The sequence below is a fragment of the Phaethon lepturus genome, unplaced genomic scaffold (assembly GCF_000687285.1).
Source record: "Phaethon lepturus isolate BGI_N335 unplaced genomic scaffold, ASM68728v1 Scaffold53782, whole genome shotgun sequence".
Classification (NCBI taxonomy): Eukaryota; Metazoa; Chordata; class Aves; order Phaethontiformes; family Phaethontidae; genus Phaethon; species Phaethon lepturus.
This window is the reverse complement of record NW_010526578.1, coordinates 1-13,843: the sequence shown is the minus strand read 5'-3', so window position 1 is coordinate 13,843 and position 13,843 is coordinate 1. Positions and strand designations below refer to the sequence as shown.

The window sequence follows — 13,843 nt, the reverse complement described above, 5'->3', positions numbered from 1 at the left end:
CAAGCAAATACAAAGATTAAACACATTAAGTCCAGAATCTACAAATAAAAAATAGACTCCTTTCCAGAAGTTCTTTAACATGTTTAGAGGCAGGTTTCAGGAAACAACACTACATCAGTTACAGTCACTGTTAATTTTAAAGGGCAAACGCATGGGATTTTACTTCTGCACATACTACTGCAATTGTATTATTTATTTAGTTAGCATTAAAATATAAGCTAATTATAACAAATTCAGTTCCTTAGCATGTGTCTACACTTCAGCCTGCTGCCCAGTGTAAATACGAGCCAGCTTTCCTGCCAAGAAGCGTCTGTCTGCTTCAGCCAAGAAGGGGGCAAATAAGCTCTGCCGGTACAGATAGGCACTTTCCAGCCTCCAACCCGGCTTCCTGGTAACAACCTCGGATTTTACTATATCGCACTGCTGCTGGCAGTGTTTACATACCCCCGTTTTAATAACTCTGTGGAGAGCAAGAAGCCACCAGCAAACCACACCGTGGTTCTCAAGAACAGCTTCAGAGCTGCGAGCTGTGAGTGAATAGCAGCCTCTGTGAGAGCAGCATGATTTATAATCGGCATACAGAGCCCCCGTGATTAAAATTCATGCTACATATCCCAGAATAAATAGGAGATGCCAGGCTGATCCAAAGCCCTCTGAAATTGATGGAAATCTTTCCATTGACTGCAATGGGCTCCAGGTCAAGCCCCAAGCATCCAAGTGTGTTTATACCTTTTAAAAAAGAAGGAATTCACTCTCCACATGTTTCAGTCCCTCACATTTATTGTCAAAAAACCTCTGGCAAAAGAATGCCTTCCTCTGTAATGGAACTCTCACTGAAGCCAGTAGGAGCTATATATACAGAGACTGAGGCCAGAATCTCAATGTAAAACCAGTAACAAATTGGAAAGAAACTTGATTTTGAAACCACACAAGACAAAATTTAGTGAGAAAGCAAATCTTTCTTCGTGAGAAGTACAAAGTAACTCATGTTTTTTATACCTGCAGGTTAAGGAAATTTTCAATGAGGCACACTGAACCTTTGTAATACACATGAAAAAAAACACTCATGTAAATCTAATACCATTATAACCATCTTCTTTAAACACTGTAATTATAGCCTTCAAGGGTAAGTACACGAACAGTAAATTAAATATGGCCATTAAAATTATTTTATGCAATGTAAAGATTTTTTTAATCGTTAAAGGAATTTAGTACTACTCATAGGTGTCCTTGTTAAATTCAGGTTGACAATGAAGTTAAAGAATAAAACCTCATTTATTTTTATGCTACTTAATAAACTCTCTGAAGTCCAAGTCTTCTCACAATAGTTTACAGTAATTAGATTAAAACTATCTTCAAATACTTTCCACCACATCTTTCACATGAAACATCTTGTAAAACCCACAATGTCTATATAATCATTTTACAGTGATTATCAAAAAAATACTATGGAATTAAATAAGAGTGGATTGATATAGATTCTCCTCCCCAAACAATAAAATCCTAGCACCATACAATATATCATGATTTAAAACTGAGTGCTGGCTCTCCTTCTTTCTCTTTCTTTCATTTTAATAACCAAACAAATTCTTTTCCAGAGCATGACTGTTAATATGCAGATTGGTTTCCAGAGTAGTTTTCAATAATCTTTTTTTTTTCTCGCATTTTGCTTCAAGAAGCAAAGTATGAAGTAAAAAACAGAAAAAAGAAAAAGGAAATAAAGTCCTCAGGTCCATTAACAGTGAGTCCCCACGGAGGCGAAAGTGGACATTTCGCGACGGATGGTACTGAAAGGGGAGAGCTCCAGTTCTGTGGTGTACTCATTGTCGTTGTCATCACTGGTCACCGTTGAAGACTTCTGGATGCATTCATCACAGCAGCAACAGCAACACTCCATGAAGGCCCGGCTGAAAGGTTTACAGAGACAGAAAAGGAGAACGGGGGTAACGCAAGACTTAAAGAACAAAAGGAACTGGCTAATGAGATGGAGGAGGTCCATAGTCTGCCGAGAGACCCCTGTGGACATGTAGGCAGTCACAATGTTGCAAATGTTTTCAGGAATGATGCAAAACCCATATAAAATGGTCAAAGCCACCACCGTGCAGTTCATCTGACTTTCCAGCTGAATTTGTCGCTTGTTCCCCCTGGTGCAAGCCTTTTCGGCCCGTCGGATTTTCCTCGCTGTTACCAGGGAGCAGGTAATAGTGAAAAGGGTAGGCAAACAAAAATAGCAGCCGAAGTACCACCAGAGTCTTGCCCCGTCGTAAGTGAGAGCTAACACGTAGATGGTGTCAGGTAGGGCGGTGGATATCTTCACCACGCACCGCTCCCCTGGTGGGCTGCCGCTATATTCGGGGTCCTCCTTGGCCAGCTGGCGCAGCACAACCTCCGGCAGGGCCAGCAGCAGCGCGCCCACCCAGATGACGGCCAGCTTGGCGGTCGTCGAGGTGCAGTTTTCGATCATCTCGTAATACATCTGCACGTTGGTGGCGGCACGAAATCGGTCGATGCAAAGGGCGCAGAGTGTGAATGTGGTGACTCCAAGAGAGGCTACCTGGGAAGGAGAAAAGGGAATGCCAGTTAACACAGGCACTGTCTGGGGGGGGGGAGAAGAAAAAAAAAAAGAGAAAAAAGAAAAAAAGAAAAAAAGAAAAAAAAAAAGAGACAGCTACTCGTGCACAGTCCGTTATTCAGTGGAGAGTGAGAAAAATTCATCTCCTTCAGAAGTCCTCTGTCCCCTGTTGATGGCAATCTTCTTAGAGACAGAAGATGAAGGTCTGAACTCGCTCAGGCCAAAAAGGGAATTAAGTTTTTGTATATTGGATGAAGGCTTTTAGCATTGAGCTGTTCTCTGGAAGAGGTTTATACTCTTTCATAGTTGGAGAGAGCTCAATTTGTACTCTGAAGCACCAGTCAAGACTAGCCCCTTGACTGAGACAGGCAAAGGAACACCTACTTTAGGGGTATCAGTGTAGGAGACAATTAAGCACCATGGTGCTGAGCACCATCAAAAGCATCATCACAGGCAGAACTTAGCTTCCAGTGTTTGCTGAACTACCACCCAGCACGCATCCCAAAAGAGTACTTCCTCCTGTTTTTCTGTCTACAAGTATTTGTTTCAGTTCGGTGTCACCCTCTTCTGGAGGCCCATGCAAGCACCTGTGCCACACTGAGTGGAAAAAAATTGGAGAACTAACCAACACGCAAAACTAAACCCCTTCCTCCCTCCCAGTTTTCTAAGGGATGTTTTTCAGAAAGATCAGTTCTGCCACAGGGGTTGGAATTTAAGTCAAAAGGGTGGAGATGAGATTCTTCCTTCAGCAGAAGTATGAATTTATGCCCACATCAGATGTTCATCAAACATGCAAGGGATCATAACATTGAAACTTTCCACATCTACAAAATTTATGAACTCTGTGCATTAGGCATCTGCTGAATGCAGTACGGTCTGACAACTGTGTTTCTGGTCTTAGGCTTTTAAGTGAAATTTTGATGTGTAGACACAAAAAGTCATCCCATACTGTGAGTTCAAAGAGACTGTGTCTGAAATCTTCAGACTTCCACAGCCAGTGCAAAACTGACCTTCACTGTAATAGTTAGGCTTTAATAATCTATCATCTTCAACATTTCATTTAGAAAAAATTCACAGGAAAAATCTAGGCTTAATTTCATAGGAAACATCTTGTGGGAGAGTGTACTGCAGGCCAGGAGAAATGGCAGAAGTTTTCTTGTTTAATTGATTTAAAGATGGATTGGGCAGAGCTTTCAATTATATACTGTAAGGAGCAAGTACAGAGCAATGCATAAGTTCTCTAGCTATAATAACTATCATTGTATGCATGAATAGAAATCTTGTACTGTCATAAACCAGAATTTGCTATCATTTTATCCTGTTTATTATTAAATTTCCTAAAAAGAAATTTGCAAGAAATCTATATACATTTTGGCCTAATCCTATTTCCAGTAAATTTAACTTCAGTTCAAATTTAAAGCAGAACTCCCATTAACTTAAGTTGGAGAAAGATTAGGTACCCCGTTGCATTCTAGTTTATTTATTTTCTTGGGTTTGCACGCTTGTGTTATGCTGAAAATGAGTTGATGCAAAAGAAAAGAAACTGTTAAATAATATTCCTAATAAATGTAAAGAATTCTTACTGTCATCATTAATAAACCACGTGTCTGTGCAATTAACTGAGAAATATAGGGTAATATTAAGCAGTTCACTATAACTTTGCTTACTGAAATTGCATGTGCGATGATATATCTAAATTTCATATAGGCAGATTTAAAAAAATACCTTCTGATATTGACCAGAATTTTGAAATATACCTGTTTACGCATCTCTTACAGAACTTTTTACAAAGATAGATAGTACAATTATGCACAATTATATAAATGTATCATTAATTTTGGCCTTCAATATTTAATGGCCATATCAGATTGCTAAAATTGAATATCATTGAAAAATATTAGGCACTTGGGATTAGAACTGTCAGGCATTAGCTTAGTTGGGGAATTCCTTGAGGCAGCTTCCTAAAGGATGTGATAAGTAAGAACTCTTACTAATTAACTTGCAGGAATATTTAATGATGACAATGCAGTACCGTAAACACTTTAAAAAGTCAAAGCTATTGATTTATGAAGTTAAACTGTCTGACAAGATTCAAAGAAAGCTTGTAAAATACAGTAAAAACAATTAAAGACAAATTACAGTTACAGGGAAATCTTAATGAACAATTATAAAACTAGTTAATGAAAGATAATTTTCATGTATCACTGCTGAGAGTCAGATTTTTAAATTCAAGACTAGTGACTTTGTTTCCAAAACATTTAAATCTGTATGCAGTCTTCAAATTCCTTAGAGTGACAGCAAAACCTTTAGCCAGAACATCCAACATGAATAACAAAAGGATCAGGACTCAACTCTCTATAATTATGGGAGACAGGGAAATAACTGAGACTTAAGAATGAATAGGAATTGAAATAAAAATCAGCAGAAGAGAAGAAAATCTGAGGTTTTGTACATTAACATTTTCCCTCTCAGTTCTTACGTGAGCTTCTCCCCCACCCCCACCACACAGGCTTTTTTTGCTTTAGCATTTCATTGCAAACAGGCTGTTATACAGTGGCTAAGACATTAAAACTCTGCAGCTGTTAAGGCTGGACTAATGGAAGACGACATGTCTACCATGAACAAACGTAACCTACGGGGTTCCCGTCACATTAATTGACCAACAACTTGGAGGTTTAAGACAGTGAAATAGAGCAAGAGGGAACAACTAAGAGTGGAAGTCGGCTTTGAAAACTCTCCCACGGATTCGCTGATGAAACAAGCTAAACAAAGCTAGTGTTTCTTTGGAACAGGCAATGGTTTCCTATTTTCTGCAGGTCAATGGAGTTAGTGATGCCATGGAAAAGCTTGCAAAAAACAAACATTCCCAAGCAGATGAACAGGGATTCAGTCCAGCTGACTTGCTTAAAGGCACTATGGCAATTTAAGGGTCTGATTACTTACCCCACTTCATTTCCCCCACATTGCAGACTATGAGTAACAGCCAGCAAAATCAATGAGTGCTGCTCACAACCTACATGGGCAAGAACTGGGTCATGCATTGTGCATGTTCACAGTTTCACTTTAGGGGTGTTTCTTCATACCAGTCATACTAATAACTAGGGTTAAACTGAAAATGTGGAATAAACCAGAAAAGTTTCCTTTTTAATCTATTATGTTGCTCTGAAATAACCACAGAACAAAGATAATTAATTTGACGGGGAGTAGGTAAAGGATGGTTAACAAATCCTAAAGCAGTGTGAAGCCACATGGAGTTTAATGGTGCTCTTCTTGTAACAGCTGAGTTTCTGATATACTGTTGCAGTCTTAATTTCAACAACCTGGCAGGAAATGAGGCAAAGCAAGGGCAAGTCAGGCTCAGTAGTTTTTGATCGTCACTTAGTTGTCTGATTTATTCCCATATGGTCCCTATCAAGATTATCCTCCAGTCTCTAGACATTCGGGATCATACCAGTTTACATCTTTCTCTTACTAGATGATATCAGAAAAGTCCCCAAGTTTCTAGGACTTGGGGAGGTGGTGAAGTAACCCCGTCCCCACACTATCAGGGCAGAAAACCGCTGTTTAAGGGATTACCACCTACAGCATACACACACAAAAGTAGACATTGTTATAAGAGGGTCTTTTAATACTGTTGCTGCTTTAAAGGCATTGACAGGGATGTTAGTGGGCACCATGGTGCTCCTTCGAGACATTGCATAAACCTTTGGCCATTAGCTCTCTAGCTGTTAGTCAACTGAGGCCACAGAGAACAACAGTAAACTCATGAAATGCTCAGCTTTAATTGCATCAGTTCTCCTCTCCATCCCTCCAACATACCCACTCCCCTTTCATGAACTCCAACAATTACCAAAATGTTCCCAGGCCTTCCCTGGCCTGTCCTACTTCTTCTCCTGGCTGCGGTTCCACAGCTCTTGGCCCTGGCCTCTAGGAGCAGAGCCTCCGGCCGATCAGGGAAGCAGTACAGACGTAGTTGGGTATGCAATGCCAGTGGAAATAAGACTCGGAATTCTCTCTCACTAATACGTGTTTGACCAGATAAAAGTAATGAAAACAAAACCAGAAATGAGATCAGAAAAGGTGACTTGGGTGAAAAGGTCAATGAAGACCACGTTCTGTGGTTGGGTCACTCAGTCCAGTAAGATGAAGACCAAGAAGTGACATTGCTGCTATCTACAAATAAGCCTATCTTGAGACACAAAATTTACTTAAGTTGAAGGACGGTGAATGTAACAGAATGGGAATCAAGCAGCCATGAGCAACTCAAAGCTGGAAATGAGAAGGACCATTAATCATCTAAGGCATTGTGTTCTGGAGCATGCCTCCTGATGCAGAAGGGAGGGGAAACAACATAGTCTGAGTTTATATGGAACAAGATAAAATAAAGAAGTTATAAGAAGTAACTGCTGGATTTTCTAAGACAGAATTTTATGTTGATAACACAATGTTTCTTAAACTACAAGGCACTCTTTCTTCCGTTGTTATAAGACAGGATGGGTATCCAAAACACTTGTAATTGTAATAGGAAAGCTGAACTATGGAAAAGGTTGATGACTACAAGCCAAGTCATCTCTGAGCTCTCAGTGGCACTCTGTAGACTCTTTATACCCTTTCCTGTTATACCATATAAATGATTGTTTTCCCCAGCCACTACAGTCTATCATTGTGGCTGTTCTACATCCACATCAAACTTTGCAGCTTTCAAGAATGTTAATGCAACATACTACAGTGGCTCTTGCAAACGTGTCAGTTTTGTCTAAGATAAATAACGTTAGCACAGAATGCAGTAATTTTTTTTTGTGCTATTCCCCACTTACAGTACAGAGTCCAGTTAATAAGACTGGACCACTGCAAAATAAAAGGTCATCCTACTGCGAACAATTATTTAATTGTTTAAGATTATCTAGATTTATGGTTTCTGTTTTCAGTTAAAAAAAAAAAAAGAATGACAGTCATTACTACAAAAGAATAAAACCACATAAATATAATATCTCTATATTTCTTACATGAAGTTCTATTAAATATTAATGGTTTTATGCTTTAAAATAGTCTCAAACATTGACTCAAATAGTCAAAACATTACGGTGGTGTGGCAGAAGTAATTCAGTAGCTAAAGAGTATTAGGGCCAGGTTACCCCTCCAACATTAGCAATTAGCTTAAGCATACTGGATGAACATACATACCACCTTAATTATCTGAAAGACAAGATGGTAGTTCTGGAAACTACTGTCATGGAGATGTCCTACACACGTGGAACAACAGGCACAATACAGTTTTTTCCTTTGTAGTACTATCAACATTCAGACCAGGGAGACATAAAAGCACATATGTTTTGTGTGTTTCTTATCCTTCTGTATATCTTAAGAGTAATAGTGTTCAGAATCACCACCACTTCCAAGAGCTGCTCTTGAATTCTGTTGTAAGCGAAAGCCAACCAGATCATCAGGGCACTGGAAATACTCATTTGTACACCACATGTTTATCCGAAGGGTGGGGAAAAAAAATAAAAATCACAAAACACAAAAGGATTTAGTTTTTGTTCATCGTCCTGTTTGCAATCTACCATGCTACCATATAAGTAAATTACATTTACTTTTTTTGTTTTACCTTTTTTTTTTTTTTTTAAATAAAGAAATGAGCGCTGTTCTCCACTGAGGATCAAATTCTCATCATGCCACAAGGGACTCCTGCACTAATTCTTAATATTAAAAACATGGAACTGCTGCTAAAAATCTGCCTCTTCCTCCTTTGCAGGAAAAATCCCGTCATATGGAGAAATGACATCCCAGTGCTCAGAGTAGAGTCAATGGTGCCGGCATAGCAGATGCTGCCTTTTTCTCTCCACACATATGTAACTTAAATATTAGTGACCCAGTTTTAAACCTAGTCTGACACGAATTCATTTCCATGCTGAAACGCCACATGCAAAGTTTAAGCCAAAAGCAAATTTTTATGGACAACTTATAAGCCCCTAAGGACAGGATTTGCAGAGGAAAGAAAGATTGACAGGACAGACAACATGGCAGTTACTATCATCATGCTGTTAATACCTAAAGAGCAGAGATATATTAACACTTCTGTTTTAAATAATTATTTATTGTGTGCTAAGTGCTGAAGATATTCTGCTCAGTAAAAGACACATGTAGCCATTGTCCTAGAAAACTCTCAGTACGAGGCTTTGAAACTGCAAACAACTCTGAGGATCTTTGTCTACAACCCAGAGGACTTACTGGAGGTTCCAGAGCCTACCTCTGACTAGCCTCAAAGAAGAGACATGAAGAAGATGCCACACAACAAAAGACTCAGAAAAGACAAATAATACACAGCATTAACAAACTCCCATTAAAAAATTTATTTGCTTCCCTAAAGTGAAACTTCAAATAAGGATCTCTTCTGACAGCCTTGGAACAGGCAGAGAACGGCCACTTTCTTTGTGCCTCTCGCTTGCCTCTACCAAGCAAAAGAAAGGAAGGGGAAAAAGCCTCACCTCAAATTGCTCTGGAGGGTCAGCTCCAGGGAAAGACAGTAATTTGTATTCCAGGCCAAATCAATCCTTATGCTTTCCACTAAGAACACTAATTGCGATATCTTTCCTAAGCTGGAAGTTACCCACTAGAAACAGGAGTGATGCCACAAATCGATTGCCAAAAGCACACGCAGAGACTGGGCGTCAGATTTCGGAGGCTTTCACTATCAGCCTGCTCCAGAGTCAAGCCAGTCTCCTTTGCACGACATGGTCCAGATGAGGACACCATGAACTTTGTCCTTCTCTTCTTTGTGGGGGGCCTGAGAAAGGCAGAGGGGCTCACGTTTACCAGCACTGAGTGCAGGGCTGAGTACCACCCCTGGCCTCAGCAGCTTCTTGCTCGGCGCTGGACTGCACGAGACGGTAAATCAGCCTCTGCAAACCCTCGTTCTAGACCCCAGTTCTAAATCCTTACTCCACTATAAGCAGCTTGTCTCAGTCTGCCAGCATAGAAAGTGATGTTTACTTCCAACAACCCGTCTCAAACTCATCAAGCTTCTAGGGTAACCTCCAAGAGCAGAATGCACACAACTCAAGCAAGCTTCCTTTTAGAGCCCAAAAGATAGTTTCTTGTCCTAGTTGACACAGTCCATTTGTCATCTTGAGCAAGCTGCTCTGGGCCTTAAACAATTTACTTAACCTCTTCACTATTGGCTTCCAGCATTAAAATAAAAGCGAAAAATGCTGCTTCACAGGACTGTTATATTTAACGGCTGTGAAACATTTAGAAGCACAGTAACACTACTGATTTTGTCTACATCCACACTTCTTTCTATTAAGGCCTAGCATAAATCTGTAAGTAGCAGAACTGGAACTGTATTGTTCTGTATTCCTTTTTTTTTTTTTTCTTAGTCCTGTTGCTGAAAAGATTGGGTGTGCTTGAACAAAAAGAAAAAGGGTCCACATTGCCAGGGCTTGTGGAACAGGAATTAGCCAAAACCATTGTCTTTTATGTTGTCATTTTCCCTGTATCTTCTGATTCTGAGCACTACTGAGAAAAGCGTATGGAAGACACTTTAGGTAGGTAAACACTTCAGACATGCATGTAAAGTGCAGGTAAACACTTTAGACATGCATGCCTAAAGCTAGACTTCTGAACCATCTGCAGAAAAGTGGCAAAATTTTAAGAACTGCTGAGCAGAGGATTAAAACTGCAAAGGAGAAGCACCACACAGAGTAGCTGCCCCAGTTGTTCTAATTCCCTCTCAGTGCATTCGAAACTGCTCCTCCGGGACAGTGCCATCATCAGGGTTAAGTGAATTTCTTGGTGGAGATAATTTCATCCACTTCTACTAACCATCTGTCTTTCTAGTTTTGTTCTCTAGCCATTTTACTCTCACCACCTAAAGACCTTGTGAGAAGCACAGAAGAATTACTTTACTCGGTTTCTTCCTCAGTCATGTGCACAGCATTCCTTACGCAAGCATAGCCATGACATAGTTTTAAAAGGTAGTTAGAAGTGACCAAACTGTGATACAATATATGGCTGAAATGATCACTTTAATGTACTTGGTCAGAGCAGATCTTTATTAGGTATGAGAAAACTGCCCTTCAAATTAAATACCGTGGAGACTGTCTGCTGCTGGAAGCTCAACATTTACCTACACAATTGTGCTTCAAGACATCATAAAACATTTTCTCCAGACTGTGTACATGTGTGTTATCACTGGCAACAGATGCTTTGTTGAAATTCTGCACAATACCCATTAAACAGCACAAATAAAAAACAAATTGCCACAAGAGGCTAAACTAAGAAAACTCAAGGTTCCTCACTGGGATCACTTGAAACCTTCGAACACAATACAAAGCATGCTTGCATTATGTTAAAATGCTGTGATCACCGTATCACTTGCTCTGGATAATCAGATATCCCCCGTTCCCTAGTTCTGAAAGTACCAGCTGGTATGACAGAGGCTTCAGCCCAATAAAGGTCATTGATGCTTGAAAGTGAGGTGTTTCTGGATCTACAACTCTGGGAGAGACACGTAGCGCTCTAAACAGCATATGAGGAGAACTGGCATGCAAAAAAGAGATGCAAAGCATGGAACAGAGAGACACTTAGAACAAAATGCTGGGCTAACTTACAGAAAACACAGACAACAGTTTAAAATTCATGCATCTTCAGGAAGATGCTTCTGTTTGCATTCCAAGAAGGTCTGGAACCTCTCCTGAAGATAGCCGTCTACAGTTTTCCTCTCAAGGAGCTAAGAAGAATTCATCCTTCTCCCATTGTGTGAGAAGGGGATGAGCCTGCCCAAATGAGTTACAACAAGGGAGAAGAGAGTGTTGTTCAGCTGTCAGATGAGTGCACTGTTGTGAGCAATCCTTGACAGAGCATGGAGCAGCACCTGCTCACCGGGCAGATTTCATGACATGCTCCACATCTGCATTGCTCCTGGTGGTGTCAGTGTCACTGTATAATGCCTGTGAGGTTACAGTAACACTTGGAAAGTGGTGAACCATTGCTCTGACTGCCTTCTCCATCTCAGCAGGGTCAAATCCTGATTTGCAGGACAGTGTCCTTCTTGCCAAGCTTGAGGTGAGCTGCGGAGAGTCATAATCCACTAGTGGTGTTCAACATCTGCCACTCACGGCTACAGTTTACAGAGGAGGAAATCCAGCCTTTTAACTTACATCTCCCAGGGTGATGAAGATACTTCACATACACGAGTATTATATTTAATGTCTACTGAATAAAAATATACAAATCTAGGAGCGACACAGAACCCCAATGCTATATCTTTTTAGATCTGTACCTTAGATATAAATTAATTAAATTTCCTCAGAGCCAAGGAGAACATTTCACTTTTAGACCCCAGTAATAATCAAGCGTGAGACGGGCAGTATGCTGCTGGTCCATCACAACTGGATTGGTGCCAGTCCTTGAATAAAGTCTTCAAATAGAAGTATCTATAGAACTTTAAAGTGAAAAAATAAGGTGTCATTAAAGTATAAAGAGGGGATAGCAGCAGATGAATGTTTTTCAGGGTTACAGTTTTGAATTTCAGCAACTGCATTTCAGCTAAACTATTTGCAGTTTGACAAACTCTTTAGTGCCCAAAGCTGCACAGTGTAAGCAACTAATTTTGAAGAACAGGGTGGCTGTGCAAATAATTTCAATTACTGATCTTTAATTAGAACCAAAGAATTATTCCTATTTCGTATGTGTATGCACCAAAAAAAGGTTAGGAAGCATGAAATGTCACTATAGGAAAGTCCTGAAAACACTTAAACTACACTAGCTACGTTCACTGAAATGGTTACACTTTAACTGAAACAGTACCTACTTACGTTTTTGGTTAACACAGTAGCCCCGGAAACTCAACTTGCAAATTTTAAAAGCTCCTAGTCCTGACAGTTTCTCAACGAATATGTATTTACTCCTTCATTTCTTCTTAAATGCAAATCGATTAAGTGTACTCTGAGTTTTTCAGATGTAGTGGTATACTACTGGCCTTGAATTCGTCTAGGCGTAGCACAGCTCCACCCCTTGTCCAACACCGCCAGTAATAAAGTGTATCACATCCGAAAGAAGTAATGGCAATTTAGTGGCTGCACACATCACACATCTTTCTAAACACTTTCTTAAAAAATATCGGTTGGCAGTTAATTATATATTACTGTGTACCAACGTGCTGTTGAAACTGATATTCTGTGTACTAATAACGGGTTGGGTTTTGGTTGGGAGGAGGGGTGTTCCGTTCCCCCCCCCCCAATACCTCATTCTTAGGACAAGAGAATCAACAGTTATTTCCTCAGCTTTCGGTTACAGAATAATGTTGGACATAAGGTTTTGGGAATACAGCAGAGCCTGCCAGAATTATGGGCTACCACGCTACCAACAAGCCTCAGTATTCGGTTCCAGTAAATAAAGAAGGCGGACAACCTGAACACTGCCGGCAGGACCGGCCAGCTGGCTGAGAGCTTCTTTGACAGAGCCTCTGAACAACTGCCAAGAAGCTGCGACTTAAATGGAACTGGGGTCATTGTCTTTTTTAAGATAAGCTACATAAATGTGAGATTTGAACGCTGAAGTGTAAATTAAGAGCACATACATCTCATCGATGGTCCTTTTTACAGTCACTTTCTTACAACCTGTCCCCAGTCACCCGCTCTAACCGCTTCCATCACTCCTCCAACCTCACTTCACTTTAGGAAAACAAAAACCAGAAAACACTCGAACTCTCGTTCTGAGAGGACCCTTCGCCTCTCAGGACCACAAGGAGCGAGGAAAGTTTGGCAGAACTCGCGCGAGTGGAAGGACAAGCCCTCAGCTTGAGGCTACCGAAATCCCCGATGCTGCTGGTCCCGATACGGCCACCAGCTCCTCCCGTCACTGCCGGGCCGGGGCCCCGCTCTGCCTCAGGGGCGCCCGGGTGCCTCACACAGCGCCGGCCCGCGCATCCCTACCCACAGCCATTATTACCTCGATGTACGGGACGATTTTGCAGGAGAAGTCTTCTAGGAGCCACTTCTTGGTGAGCTCCTGGAAAATGACCAGCGGCAGGCAGAAGAAGACAATGAGGAAGTCCCAGAAGGCCAGGTTGGCCAGCAGGGAGTTGGAGATGCTCCGCATGTAGTAGTTGTGGCAGACGATGCACATCACTGCCATGTTGCCCATGATGCCGATGCCGAAGATCACCACGGAGAGGCACATGACGGCGTAGGCGCCGTACGACTCCTCGGTCAGCGGGTAGAAGGGGTTGCGGAGGCGGGCGCGGCGCCCCGTGGCGTTGCCGCGGCC

General features: G+C 41.1%; 1 protein-coding gene across 1 annotated transcript; it reads right to left on the bottom strand.

Annotated features, from left to right (window-relative positions):
- Positions 1-737: 737 nt before the first annotated feature.
- Positions 738-13,837, bottom strand: GPR37 (G protein-coupled receptor 37 (endothelin receptor type B-like); the record flags this gene model as incomplete). The annotated part of the gene is made up of 2 exons (XM_010283093.1): positions 738-2,554; positions 13,526-13,837. Coding segments are annotated over 2 exons (1,131 nt in total), but the record flags the coding sequence as incomplete, so codon positions are not given.
- Positions 13,838-13,843: the final 6 nt, after the last annotated feature.